General features: G+C 40.4%; 1 protein-coding gene across 4 annotated transcripts in view; it reads right to left on the reverse strand.

Moving 5' to 3' along the window:
* Nucleotides 1-8,691: 8,691 nt before the first annotated feature.
* npdc1 (neural proliferation, differentiation and control 1) overlaps nucleotides 8,692-22,802 on the reverse strand; it is a 28,404-nt gene continuing 14,293 nt past the window's right edge. The window contains exons 2-10 of one of the 4 annotated variants that reach the window (XM_023343665.1): nucleotides 20,703-20,870; nucleotides 14,186-14,275; nucleotides 13,901-14,098; nucleotides 13,349-13,415; nucleotides 13,169-13,244; nucleotides 12,632-12,711; nucleotides 12,416-12,512; nucleotides 11,601-11,668; nucleotides 8,692-9,178 (exon numbers count right to left, since the gene is read on the reverse strand). In XM_023343665.1, the coding sequence (XP_023199433.1) occupies nucleotides 9,040-9,178; nucleotides 11,601-11,668; nucleotides 12,416-12,512; nucleotides 12,632-12,711; nucleotides 13,169-13,244; nucleotides 13,349-13,415; nucleotides 13,901-14,098; nucleotides 14,186-14,275; nucleotides 20,703-20,870 (983 nt within the window). In that variant the 3' untranslated portion in view covers nucleotides 8,692-9,039. Of the gene's footprint in view, nucleotides 9,200-11,564; nucleotides 11,669-12,415; nucleotides 12,513-12,631; nucleotides 12,712-13,168; nucleotides 13,245-13,348; nucleotides 13,416-13,900; nucleotides 14,099-14,185; nucleotides 14,276-20,702; nucleotides 20,871-22,802 lie in introns of all 4 variants that reach the window. The other 3 variants (XM_023343664.1, XM_023343666.1, XM_023343667.1) reach the window with 3 other exon arrangements.

Consider the following 22,802-nt stretch of genomic DNA (forward strand, 5'->3'; position numbering starts at 1 on the left):
TGGATAATTTCTCTTTTATCCTTGGCTTTAGCCTGTGTACCAGGACGTCTCAGAAGTCATTGGAGTTCTCCCAGTTTGACCAGCAGACTGAAGCCCTGCCTGTGGCCAGTGTTCCCAGTATAATAAATAAATGTGTTTTATTCTTTCACTTTTTGTGTATTTTTAAATATCTCAATCTGAAATATTACTGTATTAATGCAGCTTATGTAATGAAATAAAAAAAAATTACTCTGTTAGAATTATTTTCACTCTTTGCTGTCAATTGCAGAGTTGACATATACTGTAATAATTTTTTTTTCTTTCCGGAAAAAGAGTAAGAAAAATATGTAGTTTAATGTTTGACAATGACTGATTTATCAAAGTCATTGTCAGGTAACAATGACTTTGATAAATTAAGTCATTTTTCAATAATATATTAAAAAATAAATACAAGAAAATACTTTTTTTTTTCTTGTCTTGAAATGTTAAATGTACATTAAATTATGGAATCATGTAGATGTGTTCTTTAATGAAACACTGTAAAAGTGTGTGTCTGTTCATCAATGTCAATATGAAAGCTATCAGAATCATTTCTATCAGAAATACCCCAAAACAATTAAATAATCATATCAAAAGTTAAAAACTCTGTCTTTAGTGCTTTCTTTGATTACCAGATATATTAGTGCGTGAGAAAATGTGTCAGTTACTGGTATTAACTTAAAATGCTTTGTAGAACTTTCTGAAGTTCGGTCCATTTCCTTGAATAGACCCTTTTCACATGACGTCACACAACTTCCGTTTTGGCTCGAAGCTGTGTATCCTTAGTTCCGGTGTACATAGTAAGTAATGATAAAGTTGTCTATTTCATATATATATATATATATATATATATATATATATATATATATATATATATATATAGAGAGAGAGAGAGAGAGAGATGTATAAATCTGACAGCATATGTTGATCAGACAGATCACCGGAGCATGGAGTTTACACAGTCTCTAAAACATTTGCCTAAAATAAGATTTGAAGATATATCACGATTTGCAAACCAGTTCTCTCTGACAAAAAAATCTAAATTAGACAAAGGCTACAAATTCTTCACCGAACAATACCTGTTTGACTATGAAGGTAGGTATTTTTGTTTTGCGTAACCGTTAGCTTAGCATTAGTGAATTTTGTTAGCTAGCTAACTACGTGACATAACTGTTCCTTAACCAGAACTTTTTACTGTTTTTGAACTATAACGTTTTAGGCTCTAATCTTGATCAGATTATTAAATTATAGACTGGAGTTGCCACTCATCCCATAAAATAGGGATTTGTTTGTTATAAGCAGAGATGTCCGGTGCCGCCGCTGCTTTGTAATGCCTTTAATCGGACCACTTTTTCGGTAACGAATAATCTAACGAGTTCGTATTTCAAATCCAGTAATCAGATTAAAGTTATTTATCCAAATCATTGCACATTAATATTTTCTTGTGTATTTATTTTTATTCCTTCTTTGCGTCTTTGGGAGAGACTCTGTGACAGTTAGCAGTGACAGAAACATGAACAGTGCATGGAGATGCGCATTTTGTTGCTGGAAAAACAGAAATATCGTCAAGCCCAACTGTTATTTGTGGCTTTTGTCTTGTTTTTATTTTCCATTAATACAGAAAATGAACCTCTAAACGTTACATCACTGACAGGCGGCGGTGTATATGTTTCCTAACTGTGGCTAAAGCTGCTGCTAGCTGGTTTACTCATGATCGGAAGCTGGTTCCTTTGAATACAGTTGGAGAATGGTAAATTGACAATGACTGATAACGGTTATCTAGCACATAAACACTGTTTTATAAAATACAGAAAGTGAACCTCTAAACGTTACAGCGCTGACAGAGAGTATATTTTTCCTAAATGTGGCTAAAGCTGCTGCTAGGTGGTTTACTCTCCGATCGGAGGCTGTTTATTTTATACACAGATAGAGAATGGTGAATTTACAATGATTAGTAACAGCTATCTAACACTTAAATGCTGTTATTATTAAACTTACCTTTTATTATATCCTTAAGATTATGAGAATGCGGGAAGTTTTCAGCTTGGTTCCCAAGGCAAAATCACACCGGAAGTAAAGATACCCAGTTTTGAGTTATGGCGGCCATTGTCTGACGTCACTGTGAAAAGGGTCTATTAGCTTACGGCACATAGGCCACATTCAATATGGCGGACGCTGTGAGTATCGCAGCAATGGGCCGACCCGCTCCATGAGGCCTCTACGAATGGGCTCTTTGCACCTCAGCTTCAGCGATCTGGGAAAAGCGGCTCAATCGTTTCCGATCTATTGAAAAAGGCTCTTTACACTGGGGGTTTGCAGGGCTTGTCCAAGGTAACAGCTAATGATTTACATCGATCCGAAGCCCCGACAAGTAAGCTGGAGAAAGGTTTTAAGATGTTCGCCTCGTTATACATTCACAGATACAAAGGTGAGTTTTACTTTCTTTAAACTTTGTTGGTAACATTAGCTTTAGCTTATGCTAGACATTTTTCTTGTAAAAATATGCTATTTAAGTATCTAAACATTTTTCATCCATTCTAACGGACAATGTTTTTACCTTGTGTTCAAGTATATTACATGGTTTATTGTCGTTAGTGTCAGAGACCAAGTAACGGGGATTTTACGGTTCAGGCTTTTTGCTTCTGAAGCCTGAGGAACAACAAGCCCATAGCTTAACAGTAGAGCAGCTCTGGTGTCGGAGTTCTAGTTCAGCTGACTGTTCGGGTTCAAAGTTGTTGCTTTTAGAAAAATATGGCCATGTTCCTTAAGGTCTCTGTGTTACTTCGCTTTATTAGTTTTGCATGCTTCTTGTGAAGCAGGGCAGTGTTTCCAGCAGTGTGTACAGGCGGATCAGTTGTTCGGCAGTCTGGCTCTGGTCTGCTCTCTGGTTCCCATAAACTCTTTCAGGCTGAATACAGAAGTGATTCCATGGAAATAACACAGGAGGCTCCTTTACCTTCTTCTTTAGGCTGAAGAAGTTGATCCGGAGTGAAGTGAAGGCTGCAAACATTTCTGTGCAGCGTTAGCTTTAACTGGTAGCAACGAATATTTACAAGCCACCGTCTTCCGCATGCGGTTATGACGTCAGCGCGCCAGGTGCAAAGAGCCCATTCTATGAATTTATGTCTATGGGGGTCTGTGTACCTCTAAATCTGCCCCATAGTCGTATCTTTTCGGGTCTATTACTGCCTCTAGTGGCGTGGGATGGTAACACAACTAACATAACTACATTACTAAATGAGAATAGCACAAAGTCTTTATTATTTACTATTAATTCTGGCATTACTGGCACCTTAAAAGATAAACTGGCTTATAAAACACCATATTTTTAAATTTTCTTAAGGATGTAGAGCTAATTAAATGATATAAACAAGACCTTTATATATTATAAATAATATCTGACTATCTCCATCAATTATAGGAGGAATAAAATAAATAAACATGAAAAACAACATGATCAACTATGATAAAAATTGTATTTACAACGTATACATAAGAAACTTAATTGAGCAAAAGTCAATGACGAACAAATGAATTACTAGATTCACAGAAGAATAACACATCTGGTTGTTATAACCAGGGTTGTTAAACAGATATAAGTAAAAATTCACATTTTTGCTTTTACGGTGCCATATATATTATTCTGAGAGATTTTTTGTTGGTACAGTCTTAGACATAGGAAAAAGTCATATTAAACAATATTTAATCTGTAGCCGGGGCATTTTGTCCCGGAAGTATAGTGTTGCGCATTCTTCCTTTTGCCCATATTTGGAAGATGCCGTGACAGAGCGCAGCTGGTTCGTTAGCCAGACAGGTAATCAGCAGTTGCATTTAAAAGCAGGTAGATTGCTGAGGAGATCAGATCCCAGGCTGATGATTCATGCAGAGGAGAGATACTTCTAGAGCGAGTGACATACAGAGTACAACTAACTGGTTTTGCTTTTAAGAAGGTTGGCCTGCTACTGTTTCAGTTTTAGTTTAGAATTTCTTTCCTTTTTTTGGATAGTTATTATTGATTAATAGTATTTTCTTTTTGCTAGTTTTGTTGAAGGAAGGAGAGTTTTTATTGTCTAGCCTTCTGGCTTGTTTTAAACAATAAAAAGGACCTATGCTGTCCCTGGGTCCCAAGCTATTTTATTCAGATTGAGGAGACTAGTGGAAGGGGAGTTTTTCTTTCCTTTGCTGTATCACCAGGGCTTTTTGTGTGAGTGTGTTTTTATTGGGGAACACTTAGGTGCATTTAGTTGTATTTGTGTTTTCTTTATTATCATTCCTCCCCCAAACAGTCTAATGTTATTTAATTGGGTTTAATTGTCCCTTAGCTTTGAGGTTTCCAGGGCCAGCATAGACTTTTACTTTTAATGTGGTCATTTTTGTATAATAAAATAAACTGACTATCTTTGTCCAAAGGAACTTATGAAACCAATAAACTGTATTTAATTTGCAACAGGGGTGGCCTGTGTGGCGGATACAATGTATATATTTCACACCCGAATGTATACTCTTATTGTGAAGGGGAGAAGGTGAGGTTAGAAGACACCAACGGTTGTCCTACATTCTATTTTTGGTTTTGGTTGGAAGGCATTGAGAATAAAACAAGACACAAATTATATTTTTGTCTTTTTCTGCTGACTTCCACAATATAACAATTAACACAAGTGAGTAAAAAGACCTAAATATCAGCATTTATTCCCCCTGTCATAAGTGCTTTTTAAATTTAAATGATGTAGAACTTCATTTAGACTCAAACTAACTAACTGGTCAAAGCTCAAGACTAACGGTTAAATGCTAAACAGTTTTAATACAAAAACAACCACATTAAGAGTAAAACAGACATTAATAACACTATAGAAATATACTAGCAGCTAAACAACGCTGTCAGTAGTGATAATTACTAATAATATTGTGAATCACTAGAGCATTCACACTATAGCCCTACAGAACATTTCTGGACTCCTCAAGATGTTGGACTTTTTGTAAGGGAAGATATTTTGGAAAATCAAAAATGTATGCTATTAAGATGTGTGCAATATTTTTGAGGCTGTAGCTAACCTTAACAAGCAGTATCATTTAAAAGAAAAGTTTTACTCTTAAAAGCAAACAAACTGGGAGCCGGTTGCTTCCCAGTCTACAGTAAGAACATCTAGGATCCAGCAGGTGTCCATTTGTTTTAGTGTACTCGGAGTGCGGTGCTTGTTGGGGCAGACAGTATTCTTTGAGTTTTGATTTACCTCCTAAAAACTAAAATTCTTCAAAATGTCTCTTTTTCTTGGATTCCTATTGGCTCTCTGATCTGATCCCTTACATTTTTACTCATCAGGCCAGAATTTTACTCTTCCAACAGCTTTAGTCTGTTTCTGCTGTGCAAGACTGATACATTTTTCCAGAACAAAGAAGTGGAAATTTCAAGAAGGTGAGAATTTTGGGGGTGAAGGGTTTAATTATTTTTTATTTAAGAACCTTGTGAATGATCATCTCAAAGTATTCGCAGATGTCATATTATTTCTTCTTGCTGGCTCCTTTTCAATCAAGTTCATTTGTGTAGCATATTTCAACAACATTGCAGTTTCAAAGTGCTTTACATAATAAAAACAAACAAATATAATGTCATAAAATATACCATAACCAACAATTGAGAAAATCAATAACAAACATTACATTTTGATGAGTCCCATCATCAAAATCATTAATACACATGAACTATAAAAGGTTCCTTTTATTTCGGCCACTGCTGAAGACAAATACTCCCCTGATGCGATCAAATACAATAACTCGAGAAGCAGCGGCTCATCACGCCTTTATTTTGAAAACCGACACGCAAAATGAAGCAGTCACGTGACCCATGCAATGCGAGGCCTCATGTGTCGTCTTTTCAACAAGACGACACAAGCCCCGAAGTCTGGCTTCAGATAGCCCATCACTAGTAGCCAGAGTTCCTTGCATTCTGGATTCCTCTCATGATGCCATGGATCTTAACCACTGGTTGCCCGAATCCATCTCCTTCTCGGCTGAAGATTCTCTGACAGTTCCTCGTGTCACGGCTGGTTATCGGACCGCTCCTTCTCACAAGAACTTACCTGCCCGCAAGCCTCGTCCATCAATCTTCAAAGAACACTCTATCAAGACCAAACACCGAAACCTGGATCATTTCAAGAACTCCCTACAAAGAGACCAAATCCCTGGAGACCACAGTACTTCTACCCCTGGTGGAAACTCATCTTCCAACCAAGTACGATCATTCCATTTCTCAGAATCCGATCAGTCTGGTTTACCATCAACTTACCTGTTCTCTCCAACTAACCTCAGTGTTCTGACGACCCCAGCTTTCCACCCACAGGACAAGAACCACATACAGTATCTCGCAATTCATCTTTGTTCAAAATAAGCTTTAGCTGATTTCTTAGATAAAGAAATCAGATAAAGATTTATCTGAGCACAAACACTGTATATGTTTGTATGTATGTGGGTCAAAAGACTTGAACTCAACATGACAAATTCTTATTGGAGTGGACAGAAATCACATGTAAGATACTCCAGGCTTCATCCTGTGGTTCCTCCTGTTTAATATTTACATTTATTCAATACAATACACCAGGAGACTACAAACCAATTCCAATTGTTGAGCAGATGATTAGAACAAATCAATAGGTGTGGTGATGGACTCTGACTTGAACCTTCAGAGCCACATAAAGATGCTTAACAAAATCAACCTTCTGTCACCTGAAGTCCTTCCACAGGAGACCTGGGCAGAAGTCTACAACACTTGCATATTACAAATTAGAGTTAGATTATTTTCAGCTTATACATTGTTCAAGGTAGTGCAATAAAACAAAACATGCGGTTCAAGACTCAGATTAAACCAGCATTGCAGCCATTTTTCCCTTTTGACAGTATTACACAGAATCCTCCTCATAGCTCATGAAGTATGCATAAAGTTCAGCTCCCTGATCCCCATCCAATCTTGTCTTGTCAGATAATCAGGCCTCCAAGCGCTGCCTGCTAACTTACAGATTTTGTTCAGTTACTGTGAAGCTGTTGAACAACCGTCCTCCTGGCTAAGATCAGTTTAGTTGTTCACAAAAAGTCAACTGTTTTTCTGCTCCTCCAGGCCCCTCCATAACAGCTGAATATGCATCAGTCCCTGTGTTATGGTAGTGCCCTTTTGCTACTTCACATAATGACAGTATGTAATTTGATCATAACAATTTGAGAATCTGTGTTGTACGTTAGATTTACCATGGCATAAGCCAGTGTTTCCCTACCCTGGTCCTCAAAGGCACACTGTCTTACATGTTTTAGAGGTTTCCCTGCTAATGTTCCTGATTCAACTGATTGCAGTTCAACAAACGCCTGTTAATCAGTCATCAATTGAAATCAGCTGGACTGAAGCAAGGAAATACCTAAACCATGCAGGGCAGTGCGCCTTGAAGACCAGGGTTGGGAAACATTGATGTAAGCGGTGAGTTTCTAGGTTTTATGTGACTTTTTGGGATTTGTCATCTGTTATTAGTCTGTTCCAAGTCATTCCCCTGAAAAATGAAACAGATGATATGTTTGACTCGTCAAAAATACGACAGAAGCTGTGTTCCACTTTCAAATCTGCGCTTGTTGCTTGTTGCAGTACCTCAGCTAAACAGAATCCAACATTTACTTAAGGTTTCCCTCAAAATGTTTGCTTTTTAAAAAGCTCATTGGCTTATTTTTTTACTTGAGAGAAACTTTACCTTATGATAAGAGTATAACAAACTACACCATCTCAGTCATTCCTATGAAATGTTGCAGTAAGTAGATGAATATTTTGTTCTCGGGCATATACACTGAAGCTGCATGAACTCTAACGCAAGCCAATGTTTTTTTCCATGCCACGTTTAAAATTTGGTTTGCATAAAAATGACAAAAAAGCCAAAGTAAATGAAGACCTATCCAAACTGTACATATAATAGTCTTTGTTCATATATTTCATAGCTTTAACAGTTTTGTATGATTTGTCGGCATGTTTTAAGGGCTGGTTCAGGATACTTTGAAGTGAGGTCCTGTGGTACCATCAGTAGAAGTTCCCTCTCCTAGCAGATGTGTCCTATAGCTGTTTACTTGTTGGAAATGAATAAATTCTTAGTGGTTTAAACTGACAGACTGTGTGAGACTGCAGACAATGCATCTGCTAACATAGATATATTAATAATAGTTATGGCATTTCCACCATTATTACATATTCTTATGCACTTCTGTAAATATTTCCCTTCTGTTCACCATATGCTGCATTTTGGCCACTGTCTACAATAAGAAACATACAACTTCCACACATTTCCATGTAGGGTCAGCAAAATCCCATCTTACAGGAATACAACAATATTTGTTGGTACTTTTAATTTGTGTTGTACAACAGAATATGATATTAACACCCCCCAATTCCCTCATCGTTTTTTTTTTCTTGGTTTCTTCTTGCATTCACTGAGAGCTGGGATCAGCTGAGGGTCAGATCATCTCAGACCCTCAGCTGGATGTGGGTCTTCATGGATTAAAAACACACACCCAGCCTGTGTATGGAGGGTGTGTATGATTTACTTTTCCCTTTACATATGACTAAACTGTTTTCTAGACACAGAGTTCAAAAGGAGATTCATATCTGTTTCTTACAAAAAATGAAAGGACAAAAGCAGTTTACACTTAAGATCTTATAAATATTTATTTATTTTATTACAGCTTTGATATATGCACATGCAAGCTAAACATAAGGAGAACATATAAAGAGGCCAAAGACAGGTTGTATTGTTCTAAAGCTCCTTTACAGAATTGTTAATCCGGAAGAGAACAACCTAAAGAAAAATCAGCAGGGATTTGTGTTTAGCTTTCAGCAGAGGGAAAAAAGAACATAAAAATAAATAAAAATGCAACATGACAATTTGATCTTTGCTTTGCATGCCCCATGAACTGTCCGTTTTGCTCCACAAGCTCTGTCAATCTGGATAAACCACACGTCTGCTGGAAGGGTTTGTGTATTTGACGAGCTCCTTCACATCTTCACTGATGGTGAGACAGAGCCAAGGCTTCATCTCCAGATTCCTGCCTCAAAGTGTCTCTGGTGCCCATCCTGGCTGAGCTCTGTTCCGGAGCAGATGCAAAGAGGCAGGCAGAAACCTCCAGACTCAGACATGTGAGCCTGTGGAGCAGAGGAGCTCGTCTTTAGCAAAAGAAAGGCAGAGAACATCGATCTGAGGTTGAGTGGGTAACAGTGGTCATAGCAGCTTTACAAGACACAGTTAGTTCTATTCAAACACATCACTGAAACAAGACAGCTATATTAAATATATCTAAATGTCTGATCTCTAGAAGTGTTTAATGAATATTCATTCAGTCGTCAGATTGCTGAGTCCACAAAGCAACAGTCAGAAAAAATCCCTACATGTTTCTGTGTCGATTCAGTTTGCTCATGCTTTTAAATCATTGTTGGCTGTATCGGAGTCATCGACCCAAACACCTCTCTGCAGAGCTAGAGGGAACCTGAATGCTCTCTGGTTTTCTCTGAAAACAGAGAAAATCTAAACAACTGCAAAAAAACAATGTTTGATTTTCAACATCATGTTAGGTTTCAACTTTGTTCCTCAATTCTTTAATCTGGGCAGCTTAAACTCAGCTTTTAAAATTAACTTCTGTATTTAAAAATGGTATCAGTAAAAATAGTCACACTTTAAAAAGCTTTTCTCAGTAAGGACTCAGCAGGATGAAGACATCTGTGTTTTTACTAGAGATGCAACATCGACCTGAGAGATACGGCTGTTAGCAGCTAGCCAGGCTAACTACTCCAACTATTCACTGTTCAAAGGTAATAAAGACAGTCAGACGTTAAATCTCTTTTTACAGCAATTTCTCCTTCGTACTTATAGCCTGATGCAGCCTCTGCTCTGGATTGCTCACAGCAGATACGGTGGACCAAAAGGGCCATAATTCAGTGACCAAAAACGTTCTTAAATAATAGTTCATATATGTGACCATTTAAATAAAACAGGCTTGCACACATAAAAAAAAATCTAACATTTTAATAAAAAAAAAAAAAAATGAAATAACATAATTAGAATTTCCATTATTTTTATGGTAAAAGTAAAATGAATAATTTTAGAGTTTCTAAGTGGATACAGCACACCATGTATTTACGTATTTATATATTTGTCATCCTGACCCATTAAAGTCAATCAGTTTATGATTGATCAGAAGTTAAACAAATCAAAGAGCTGATGAATCATTTCATTACAGACTGTAGCAAATCTGTAATTAGGGATGAAATTCAATGATCAAATGATTGAAAGTTTTTGTATTCTATAACTCAGAAATGCATTATATGTTGCATGCAGTCTAATTTAGTGTATATAATTAGTTTTATTTTAACCATCACATTTGCAATATTCATTTGAATTTATTGGTTGGATGGTGGAAGTTTTGGTCGTCTATTGCCAGAAAGACTAAAGAACACACCTTTTTAATGCAGTTTATATATATTTTTGTAATTTTTAAAGAAAAATCAGAGTTGTTTAACAGCAGGCCTGAGCTTTTATAAAAAAATGGCCCCCAAAATCTGATTGATGCATCATTCAGATTTCCCACATGCCTCACCAAAAAACCGCCCCCATCTTGAAGTAAAAACTAGAAATATCCTGGATATGTGTTTGGACTCGAGTGGCCCGGCTCCTATCACCTGCTTAGTCTCTGAAAATAAAGAAAGCAGCAGCAGAGTTTGTCCCAGCATTCAGGCAGTGACAGACCAATCTGCCCTGTTCCATCATCTGCTATTTAAACGTCACTAAACCATGAGGACAAGCCATGGTAGTCAATACCTTGTGTACAGGATGGACTCTGGTTCAGAGCTCCATCCTGTTTCAAATGACCTTGAAATCGTTTTCATACAGTTTATGTATAGGATAAACATTAGCAGCAAGTTTGAGGTACCAACTTGGAAAAAACTAGAAATGCATATTGAATGATTTGTTACATGGATGATACAGTGGATGTTCTCAGTCACTGTGCTAGGCTGAGAACAGTGGCTACATAACATTCTGACACAGGTGAGGATGCTGCATGCATTCACACTCATCAAACATTAAAAACACTCCTTTTTAAAATCAAAGCAAAACCTCATAGTAAAACCACAAATTGTGGTTAAAACTCAGGGAAGAAAAGAGCATTTACTGATGAATCAAAACCGACAGCCAGAAATCAGCTCAGAGTGATACTGCCACCTGGTGGCGTCAGCAGGCTCCTGCACTGCACTCTGCTCCAGCTGATCAACACACAGTCAGTCCACGTGTTTCCTTCAGAGCCAACACACACACACACACTCACAGCTGCACTGAAGATGAAACAGAACAGAGCAAGGCTGCAGAGCATGAGACTCACAGCTTCAGTCATGAACCCAACATTTCACATGTTCTTCCTCCTTCTCCTCCTCCTCCCCGTTTACAGGGAGACAATCTTGCTCTCCACATGGACTTGGTTGAGTGTAGCAGTGCATGTGGAGAGTGTGTGTGGATGTGAATTCAGGGAGCAGTACACACAGGTGATGCACTTCCAGTGTGACGGTCCGGATTTACTTGTGGAATCTGTGTAGGTAAAGGTTGGCGTCGTCAAACAGCGGGTTCTTCACCTCCATCTCTCCTGTCTGAACAACAACACAATTTAATTAACAAGAGACCATGCTTGCTATTTATTGCATGAATAAATATATTTTACTTTGCTTTTTCAAAAAGTGCAGTTTTGTACTCAATTTATTCAGAGAGTAAAATGCAGTTTATATATATTTTTAAAAATATGTAATACCTGCTTTGGCAACTGATGAAATAAAGTCATCTATTACCAACAACTTCTCATTGTCTACTGTGTTTATTTGGCTCTGATAAATATTATTATATCTGCTTAAAAACAAACACAGTAGCCCACCAGGAAAAAAAAAGATCTATTGCCATCTTCATCTTCCTCCTGCACACTAAGACCACTAAAGGTGTCTTCTTCAGTGTGGGAGTTGAACAGCCTCACACAAACTTTCCCAGTCTCTCTTTGATGTCATTCTCAATAGATACACTTCTCTTAACCATAAAACTGTGCAAATTGAAGTTCCAAAAATAAATTAGCTTAATGGAAACATGCCAACTTTAAACAGAAAACTGCCAGGGAAATGCTTTTATTTATTTATTTTTTACATCACACGAGTTACATGATAAACATTCAAATGCTACCACTGAAGCAACCACAAAAAGAAGACGACAGAAGGTGGTAGGAGGATTTGTATTTTTTCTAACAATGTGCAGTTGGCTCCACCAGCGCTCATCTGATGACTTGCTGGTCTCCACCATAGTTCATTTTCAACCATCAAAATCCAGACAGCACGTTAAATGGTTTGTTTGCTTACTGGTGCCAGCCCAGGACACTCGTAGACGGTGAAATCTCCATCATTCTCCTCATCTGTCGATGTTCCTGTGTCAGGTGGTCTGAGCTCATCCCTGTGTCTGCATAGGTCAAACACCCAGAGTCATCCAACATGTAACAGAGAAAACACAGACCTGACAAGGCCGAGTGGGCAGGGACAGGAACATGAAGAAACAATGGGGCCCAGCAGGTGACTTACTGCTGCAGGGAAAGCATCTGTTGTTTCTGGTGCTGGTAGTGGTACATCTGGGCACTGTGGGCCAGCTTCTGGTCCCCAGGCTAAAAGACAGCAGAAAGCCAGATCAACAAGCTGTCAAACTATACAGATGACATTTTCTTTACAGGAGCATGTGTCTTTACTGCACATGCTGGTTAAAGGGCGGTGGCCTTATAAATACTTGCTTTATGCCTTTACGTAAGCAGTTGCTGGGGACATGAAGAAACATTAAATCATGTAAGCAATGAAGATCATTCAGAGGTTGAGAAAGTTCGATTGGAGTTATCTTTCCATGTCTAGCAGTGGTAAAAAGCGGTTTGAAAGCTACAAAAGAAACTTTTCATAGAAAGAAACAAATAGTTATCTCACTGTCGACATGAGTGCCACTAAGACTTTTTTTTGATCATTTGTACAAGCAAATTGACATAAGACACATGAAATTCTAAGCTGCTGGAGCATAATTACACATGTTGCTGTGGAACTTCAGTGTTTTTATCCTCCTTCCCAAGTCCTACTCACAAAGTTTCCAAAGTTTTGGGTTTCACATGCAGGATAGTCCAACTTCTGAGCTTCCAGATATGCGTCTCTCACCATTCTGAAACCAGAAATCAAACATTGATGAAACACACTTGGAGCTGACACCCATCTTCTGACACATACAAAGACAGCTAAGCATGCAACAAATTACAGAAGTCTTACCTGACACAGCAGATTCCAGATATGACCAAGACCAGCAAGCATACTGTGATGATCACACTGGTCATAACTGAGAACACATAGCAACAGAAGATGAGAGGGAGGGAATGAGCTGCAGGTCTCTGACTGTCAGAGGAAGACATGATCTCTGGATGCTGCAGCCTCCACACTGAAGACAGCAGTGTGGCAGAACCAAAGGTCTGTAGTGGATCAGCCCAGTCACAAGGCAACACTCACAAAGAACATCTTTGATCTGAGACACACAAGTTGAGCTTGTTGATGTTGTTGATGTTTCTTTAAGTCAAGAGGATGGATGTTTATTGGATGTAGGATTGATCCTGCCTGCCTGCACTGAGGATGGATAATCAGAAGGATTCTGCCTCTTTGCTCTCCTGCATCCATCCTTCTGCTTAAACTCCAACTACCTGCTGAATCAGGAAGGGGATTTCCTAGCAAAGCTCCTAATGAGAATAAAAACTTCATCTCCTTAAGTGACTGTCATTCTGAGCTCTCCTCAGGGTCACAGTCAGTATTTCATGGCTAACAGAGACTTACTGAGAAACACTTGGTCATTGGGGGGGTAGGCGGTGATGCGGGGCTCGCCCAGCCGACCAGGGCTGCAGTTGGTAGTGGAAGGTGCACTTGTAGTGCTGAGTGTGATGCTCAGGCTGGTGGGCTGGTCTGTGGGGGATCCTCTGTGTTTGGAGATCGGCCTGATGAGCTGCTCTGCCTTCATGTCCTGGGAGGGTGGGACTGAGACACATGGAGATGAGCTTGGACCAAATCTAGAAGCAACCATGTTGAGGTGCAGAACTAAAACAGATGAAGACTTTCAGGTACCTGACATCTTGGACTCGGATCTCTGCTCACTGATGATGCCCGACAGGATGTCAATCTCCTCATCCAGCTCAGGGTAAGCCCTCACCTTACCTGCAGCAAAGCAAAGGTTAAAATCAGAAATCAGTTAGTGACTGGGATTAACCCATTTTATGTTTGATTGACCAAATTGCTGATTGGCCACAAACTAAAAATCAGACCTATTTTCCAATCAGAGAACCTATTAACAGATCGCACTGACAGCACTGTTTGGTTTGGAAGTTGTTACAACAGGAAGAACTTCCAAACCAAACATAGTGGTTTATAATTATAAACCATTTAAAAATGAATTAGTACTTAGTACAGAATCAAAGTTTAGCAGACAACAGGAAATTGAATGATGTTCATCCATCCATCCATCCATCCATCCATCCATCCATCCATCCATCCATCCATCTTCTCACACAGTGTGATGTCTCTGTCAAATTAAATTTAGGACTTATTAAAGCCTTTTGATTCTCCTAATGGTTTAAACCTAAGACAGAATGAATTGTGAAAGAGAACTTGGGTAAATGACTTGAATAAATTACTTATTATGTTACCTATTCAATTAAGTTGATAAAGCTTTATTTAACAAACTGCATTTAAGGGTTTACCAAACTTCATCACCGTTAAAGGTCACCATGCATTCGGTTGGCTGCAGGTATGTTTAGTCACTATATAGTTTTTTACAGGACTACAGCCACACATGGTCTCTAACAGAGTTCTTATGTTGCTTTTATGTCACCTTTAAATGTTTCAGATCATCAAACAAGTGTCAGTATTAGTCATAATTAACCAAAGTAAATACAAAAAGTAGTTTTAAAATGATGATTTCATTTATCAAGATTAGAAAAAGCTATCCAAACCAATATAGCTGTTTAAAAATGTAATTGTTTGCATTGGATTAACCACTTAAGTTTTGGTTCTGTCAGAATCTGGGTTTATGAAAGTGTCTCTCCCATTGGCTCCCTGCTAGGAGCGGCCTGGAGCAAAGCGGTGCACCTGCAGCTTGTTGGGATCATCAGCCAGAGATGATTTAAGGAGCTGCCAGACCTCACCTCTCCACTGGATGATTACTTCCTCACGGTAGTCTCTAGCTCGCTAGACCTTCTCCTGAGAAACTCTAGTTATTTGTGACCTTCTTGAAAAAACCTGAGCTTGTTGTCTGCTTCCCTCACTCGTTCTCTGTCTCCCATTCCCAGGTACAAGCCAGACCCCAAACTCGTAATCCCACCTGTAGCTCCGAACCTCACCTGCCTGCCCGCTCCAGCCCACAGTTCATTCCTCGGAGAAACTTACCTCGGACCTCCCGATTGGTTGCCTGGATCCAAACTGCTCCTTCCCCCCTCCCATTGAGAAGCCTTCCAGGAGACATAAGCTAATTTCTCCTGCTGTCCGATCAGACATTCTGTCCACCCCTCGCACGGTCATTGACCCATCTCTCCGCTTCCAGACGAACCCCGGATTTGGTCCAAAGGATCACCTGCAAGACACTTGTGATTTTATTTTGTAAATAAATTCTTAACTTACTGTTGCTTCCTGGGTCTGATTCTGTATGTGGGTCAGAAGCCTACCCTCGAACATGACAGAATCATCCGATCAACAGTCTGACTCAGCAAGATCTCCGTTAGCAGTCCTAGTCAGACACAAAGACCTCCTAAACTCTCTCTAACCACCAGATTCATTAGAACCAGCGATTGGATCGTTTGGTGGAACTTTTCCAGGATATTGATCGTAAACTTTCTGCTCTAGGTCCACCTCCTCACCCAGCCGGCGCAGCAGCCAGTGCAGCGGCCGTCCCGGTACAAGTTCCATCTCCATCCTGTTTTAGAGACACTGTCTCTCCCACGCCAGAACCTTTTTCGGGTGAGATTGGCAGACGTGGGGTTTCCTTCTCCAGTGTTCATTTGTCTTTTCTCGTTCACCCGAATCTTTTCCTGATGACCCCTCCCGCATCTCCTACATTGTTGGATTACTTCAAGGAAGCGCATTAAGGTGGGCTGAAGCCAAATACCCACAACAGACACTTTTGCAGAGTTCATTCACTAATTTTATTTCCGACTTCAAACAGACCTTTGGATATGCCGAGTCAAGTTCTGAGATCACCAAGAAGTTATGGAGTTTTAAACAAGGAAATCAATAAGTAGCTGGTTTTGCTATTGACTTTCGCACTTTAGCAGCCTCTTCTGGCTGGAATGATGAGGCTCTTAAAGGTGCTTTCCTCCAAGCTTTAAACAAACCACTAAAGGATGAATTGGCCTATCGTGATGAGCCTGAGACATTGGAGATTTTGATTTCTCATCCTATTAAGATTGACAACAGGGTCCGAGAACGGTCCCGCTGTAAGAGATGGCCCCTTCCTGTTACTGCACCAATTTTTTTCTCCCATTCTGTCCTCTTCTAACAGCAGTTCAGATCCAGTCACAGAGGAACCCATGCAAATTGGCCAAGCAAGATTATCACCTGAAGAATGCAGCGCTGTATGAAAACTGGAGCTTGCCTATATTGTAGCCAGTTGGATCACTCTGTGTCTTCCTGTCCTCTGCAATTAAAAGGCAGAGTCCCCCGGTAGGCTCGGAAGTACTGGTGGGTGGAGGTAAGAAATTTGATTCCTGTGTTACACTCGCTTGTGCTCTTGTTGATAATCAGACCCATTTCCAGACCTACGCCCTGGTTGACTCAGGGTAAGAACAAAACCTCCATGACGAGAACCTGGTAAATCAACTTCAGATTCCTGTTATCCCCCTCTCGGCCCCAATCCAGGTGTCAGCTCTTGATGGAAAGCCATTGCCCAGGTCATAAAACAAGGCCCACTAATCTTTTGGTTTCTGGTAACCTTTGGGAGACTCTTACCTTTTTTGTTTCCTTCCCCTCAGAATTCAATTGTCCTCAACTTCCCTTGGCTGTCTCTTCATAACCCTCATATCAATTGGCGAGAGAATAGGGTGGAGTCATGGAGCTCTAGTTGTCTTGCTTCCTGCCTTCAATCTGCTATGGGCCCCTCACGGCCACCATGCCCTGAGGAGCAGGTTAGCCCCTCAGCTCTCTCAAAGGTACCTTCTGAATATCATGATCTGCACAGAGTCTTCAGTAAATCTTGAGCATCATCATTACCACCACACAGACCCTACGACTGTACCAACGACCTCTTACCTGGCGCTCCACTCCCCTCCAGCCTTCTCTACAACTTATCCGGACCTGAAAGAGAGAGTATGGATAAATATGCTAACGAATCTCGTGCTGCAGGCATAATTCGCTAGTTTTCATCTCCTGTAGGTGCTGGGATTTTCTTTGTGAGCAAGAAGGATGGAACACTCTGTCCTTGCATTGATTATTGTGGTCTCAATCAGATTACAGTTAAAAACAAATATCCATTGCCACTCCTCACTGCAGCTTTTGAACCGATACAGGGGGCCACCATGTTCACAAAACTGGATTTAAGAAATGCTTATCACCTCATCAGGATAAGAGAAGGTGATGACTATAAGACGACATTCAAAACCCCCCTAGGACATTTTGAATATTTGGTAATGCCCTTTGGGCTTATGAACGCGCCAGACGTTTTCCAGGGACTTGTTAATGATGTTCTTAGAGACTACCTGAAGCATTTTGTATTTGTGTATCTTGATGACATACTCATATTTTCCAGATCCCTTGAAGGCACAGAAGGCATGTCCAGCTGGTCCTTCAGCGCCTGTTGGAAAATAATTTTTATGTCAAAGCAGAGAAATGCGAGTTAAATGCCTCTTCCCTCAGCTTCCTTGGGTTTGTCCTTGAGAGCGGGCAGGTGAAGTCAGACCCAGAGAAGATTCAAGCCGTTCTTGACTGGCCCACTCCCTCGTCCTGTAAACAGTTGCAACGGTTTTTGGGTTTTGCCAATTTTTACTGCTGTTTCATAAGGAATTATAGTCAGACTGCCCTACCACTTAGCAGTCTAACATCCATTAAGAAACCATTTGTCTGGTCCTCTGAGGCTGACAAAGCCTTTAATGATCTCAGGAAGAGGTTTTCCACTGCTCCCATTCTCACTCAGTCAAATCCATCCAGACAATTCATTCTGGAGGTTGATGCCTCAGATACTGGTGTTGGGGCTGTCCTCTCTCAAAGTTCCCCCCCAGACAAAAAGCTCCATCCTCGTGCCTTTTTTTCCCCATCCTTTATCTCAAGCTGAGAGAAATTATGATGTGGGGGACAAGGAGCTCTTAGCTATCAAATTAGCTTTAGAAATGTGACGACATTGGTTAGAGGGGGCCAACATCCCTTCAGTGTCTGGACTGACCACAAGAATCTGGCCTACCTGCATGAGGCAAAGCGCCTCAACCCAAGACAGTCACTTTGGTCACTTTTTTTCTCTCGTTTCAACTTCATCATTTCGTATAGACCTGGTTCCAAAAATGCTAAACCTGGTCCTCTCTCTAGACAATTCTGCCCAGACCATGAAGAAACCATCGCTAACATTATCCCTCAGTCTTGTGTAGTTGGGGCTCTCTATTGGGACATCCGAAGGGAGATTCAAGAAGCTCAAAGACTAGAACCAGACCCAGGGTCTGGACCTCCTAACACAATCTATGTTCCCGCCGCAGTCAGATCAAAACTCGTCCATTGGGCTCACACTGCTAAACTCTTCTGTCATCCTGGAATCAATTGCATGCTTGCACTAATTGTCAATACTTCTGGTGGCCTAATCCATATGCCAATGTTAAAAGTTATGTACTTGTTTAGTCTGTGCCAGAAGTAAGGATGCAATCAGCCCCCCAGTGGGCTGCTCCAACCTCTCGCCATCCCAGGACGCCCCTGGTTTCACATAGTTCTCAACTTTGTTACTGGTTTGCCATTTTCTAAGGGTTTAACTACCATCCTCACTCTAATCAACCAGTTTTCAAAGGCTTGTCACCTCATCCCATTACAAAAACTCCCCTCCTCGCAAGAGACTGCTCAGCTCCTCATTGAACATGTTTTTCGTCTTCATGGAACCCCCCTTAAAATCCTGTCTGACCGAGGTCCCCAGTTTGTTTCCAAGCGCTGGAAGGAGTTTGGGAGGGCATTGGCGGCCAGGGTGGTGCTCAGTTCTGGTTTTCACCCACAAACAAATGACCAAACTGAGCGGCTGAATCAGAAACTTGAGGTCTCTCTCTGCTGTGTGTGCACCTCTAACCCCACCTCTTGGAGTTCACAGCTACCCTGGATTGAATATGCTCATAACTGTCATGTCTCATCAGCTACTGGGTTAACACCGTTTGAATCTTCCCTTGGTTACCAGCCACCATTATATCCTTCACAGAAACAAGAACTCTCCGTCACTTCCGTCCAGCACCATCTCCGCCGATGCTGGCCCATCTGGGATCAAACCATCACTGCCCTCAACTGCTCTGCATCTCAGAATCGGCACCTAGCTGACAGGAGGAGGATCCCTGCACCTCAATACCAGCCTGGTCAAAAGGTATGGCTCTCTACCAAGGACATAACACTGAAATCTTTTAATAAAAAGCTGTCTCCCAGGTTCATTGGACCCTACGAGATATCCTCAATTCTCAGCCCCACCTCAGTACGTCTCAAGCTCCCTAATGGTTTACGAATCCACTCAGTTTTCCACATCTCTTTGATTAAGACCGTTGTCTCAAGTCCTTTGTGCCCTCCTTCCAAACCCCTCGGACATTGATGGGGGGGCCCCACATACATGGTACGCTGTATCATGGATATTTGATGTCGTGGTAGAGGTTTCCAGTACCTGGTGGACTGGAGGGTTGTGGCCCTGAGGAACAGTGCTGGGTCCCCCGTTCCTTCATCTTTTATCCGCAGTTGCTCCATAATTTTGAGGCTTCTCGTTCATCCTGGTCATCTTGGCCTCCAGGTGGTGGCCGTTGAGGGGGTGGGGGGATACTGTCAAGATCTGGGTTTATGAAAGTGTCTCTCCCATTGGCTCCCTGCTAGGAGCGGCCTGGAGCAAAGCGGCGCACCTGCAGCTTGTTGGGATCATCAGCCAGAGATGATTTAAGGAGCTGCCAGACCTCACCTCTCCACTGGATGATTACTTCCTCACGGTAGTCTCTAGCTCGCTAGACCTTCTCCTGAGAAACTCTAGTTATTTGTGACCTTCTTGAAAAAACCTGAGCTTGTTGTCTGCTTCCCTCACTCGTTCTCTGTCTCCCATTCCCAGGTACAAGCCAGACCCCAAACTCGTAATCCCACCTGTAGCTCCGAACCTCACCTGCCTGCCCGCTCCAGCCCACAGTTCATTCCTCGGAGAAACTTACCTCGGACCCCCCGATTGGTTGCCTGGATCCAAACTGCTCCTTCCCCCCTCCCATTGAGAAGCCTTCCAGGAGACATAAGCTAATTTCTCCTGCTGTCCGATCAGACATTCTGTCCACCCCTCGCACGGTCATTGACCCATCTCTCCGCTTCCAAACGAACCCCGGATTTGGTCCAAAGGATCACCTGCAAGACACTTGTGATTTTATTTTGTAAATAAATTCTTAACTTACTGTTGCTACCCTACCTTTAGCAGCCTGAGCAGAATGATGAAGATGTCTTCTCATGTCAACACAGCGGCCATGATGATCCTCCACCAGAGGGTACAGGCAGGGCCCGCAGTGTGAGCTGCCTTGTCGGCAGAAGTGCCGTCCTGCTCGGGCACAGTCCAAACTGCGAGGACATAAGTTAGAACCTGAGGAGGAAGACACAGCACAGGTTGGACATGCTCAAATGTCTCAGGTGCTTAAGTTTTAAATTGCAACAACACAAACAACTGTGCTTTTGTCTATTAAGAATTAGATTAATTTATTTTTGCTAAACTATTAATGTTACAGACCCAAGATTATGCAAATGGTAGAGCTATTGTTATTTATCTGTTGTGCTTAGACCTTCTTCCTTGTCAGTCAGCCTCCTGTTGTGCTTAACTGATTGTTTGGTGAAGGAGTGAAACAGTTTTTCTACCACAAAATTAAAGTTTGTATTGACATTTTTTGTATGAAGTCAATGCAGAGAATATTTCTATTTAATTTTTTTAAGTAAAGAAAATATTCTTTTTGAAACCAGAAAACTCTCCGTGAGTGCTTTTTATTTTGAGTGAGTCGAAAACCTCCTCCTGAGAAACTACTCTGGCATTTTTTGTTTTTTGGACTTTATTATGATGCAAGAGTAGCCACAATAGCTTTATAATAATGATTCTAGACTATTTTTTTAAGAAACAGCCATTATTTATGCTTTCATTGAACCAACAGTTGAAAAGAAAGTTCTGCACCAACCGTATCACCAGTGTTTAGGGTCTTACAAATTACACCAATTAGAGTTCAGCATTATGATCAAGCATGCAGAAAAGTATGATTATTTAAAATATACAATAAAAATGTAGGTATTCCCTAAGCAGGAAATGTTTGAAATAATGTGCCAATGTTATTGGATTATTAAAAGATTAACTAACTAAATGTTTACCTATGGAAGAGGATTAGGAAAAAAAAACCCTCAGAATTCTGACTTTAATCTAAAATAAAACATCAATTGGCGTTAGCCAAATGTTAAGGGGCCCTTATCCTATTCCATGGTTTACCACTTCATGATACTTTTTCACACTTTTATCAGTGAAGTATGACTGTCCAATAGAAATAAAAACCTTTGCTCCCTTCATGAGACTATTTACTTATAAATTATCGGTCTCAACTGATTAAACATAATGAACAGCTTTAAAGTACTGTACATTATTCCTTTGCTCTGGATTTATGAGCAGCGAACGTTAAAAGAATTATTTCACATTTATTTTTTATCAACCTATTTTTAGCCAGAGTTGGTGCTTCACAACTTGATGATTTATTTACAGTACTTATTAATTTCTCTTATTTTGTATCGGATTGTAAACTCATATTTTACAAAACAAGCAAAGATAAAATGTTTTCATAAAAATGTATTTATTAGAATATCAAACAAGCAGATAGTCAGCCCACATTTGGGGAATTATGAAAACATATTCCTACAATTTAAGTTGATAAAACATGAGGAGACAGTGGCAGGTCAGCAGGAGAATCACTGGGAGATTCTTTGAAGCTGCATCCAAACCTGGAGCTGTGGCCTCTCCTCCTGAACAGCTGCCTGCCTGGAACAATAAAAAATAAATAATAATGAAGCAAGTTCACACTGCACATAAGAAGCCAGTCGAAGGAAAGTGTATATTTCTTTCTTTCTCTCTCTCTCACACACACACACACAAAATAATATGAATTTACAAATTTAAAAAATTCACAAGGGAATATTAGTAATTGGAATTGGAAGAAAACAGTGTGTCAAAGTTTAGAAGATACTAATATCTTCAGAAGTATCGAAATCTCCAGAGAAGATTGGTATATTTTGATACACGTATCAAATGGTAGATATACAAACACAAACACTTCATATTGCACTTTGAGCCAGTAAGAACAGGTAACAAGCAGTGGAAAAAGACAGAGTGACTTGACGAGATCAGGTCGCAGTTAGTGGGGAAGTGTGTCACCCAAGCCTGCAGCTGTCCAGCCATGTTAGTGGAGCTAGGCTGCTCCAAAAGAAACTTCATTTTGGATTAACTAAGTGGATAGATATAGCTGTAAGGGCTACTTTCTCACCTAAAAAC

This window comes from Xiphophorus maculatus, chromosome 12 (assembly GCF_002775205.1).
Source record: "Xiphophorus maculatus strain JP 163 A chromosome 12, X_maculatus-5.0-male, whole genome shotgun sequence".
Classification (NCBI taxonomy): Eukaryota; Metazoa; Chordata; class Actinopteri; order Cyprinodontiformes; family Poeciliidae; genus Xiphophorus; species Xiphophorus maculatus.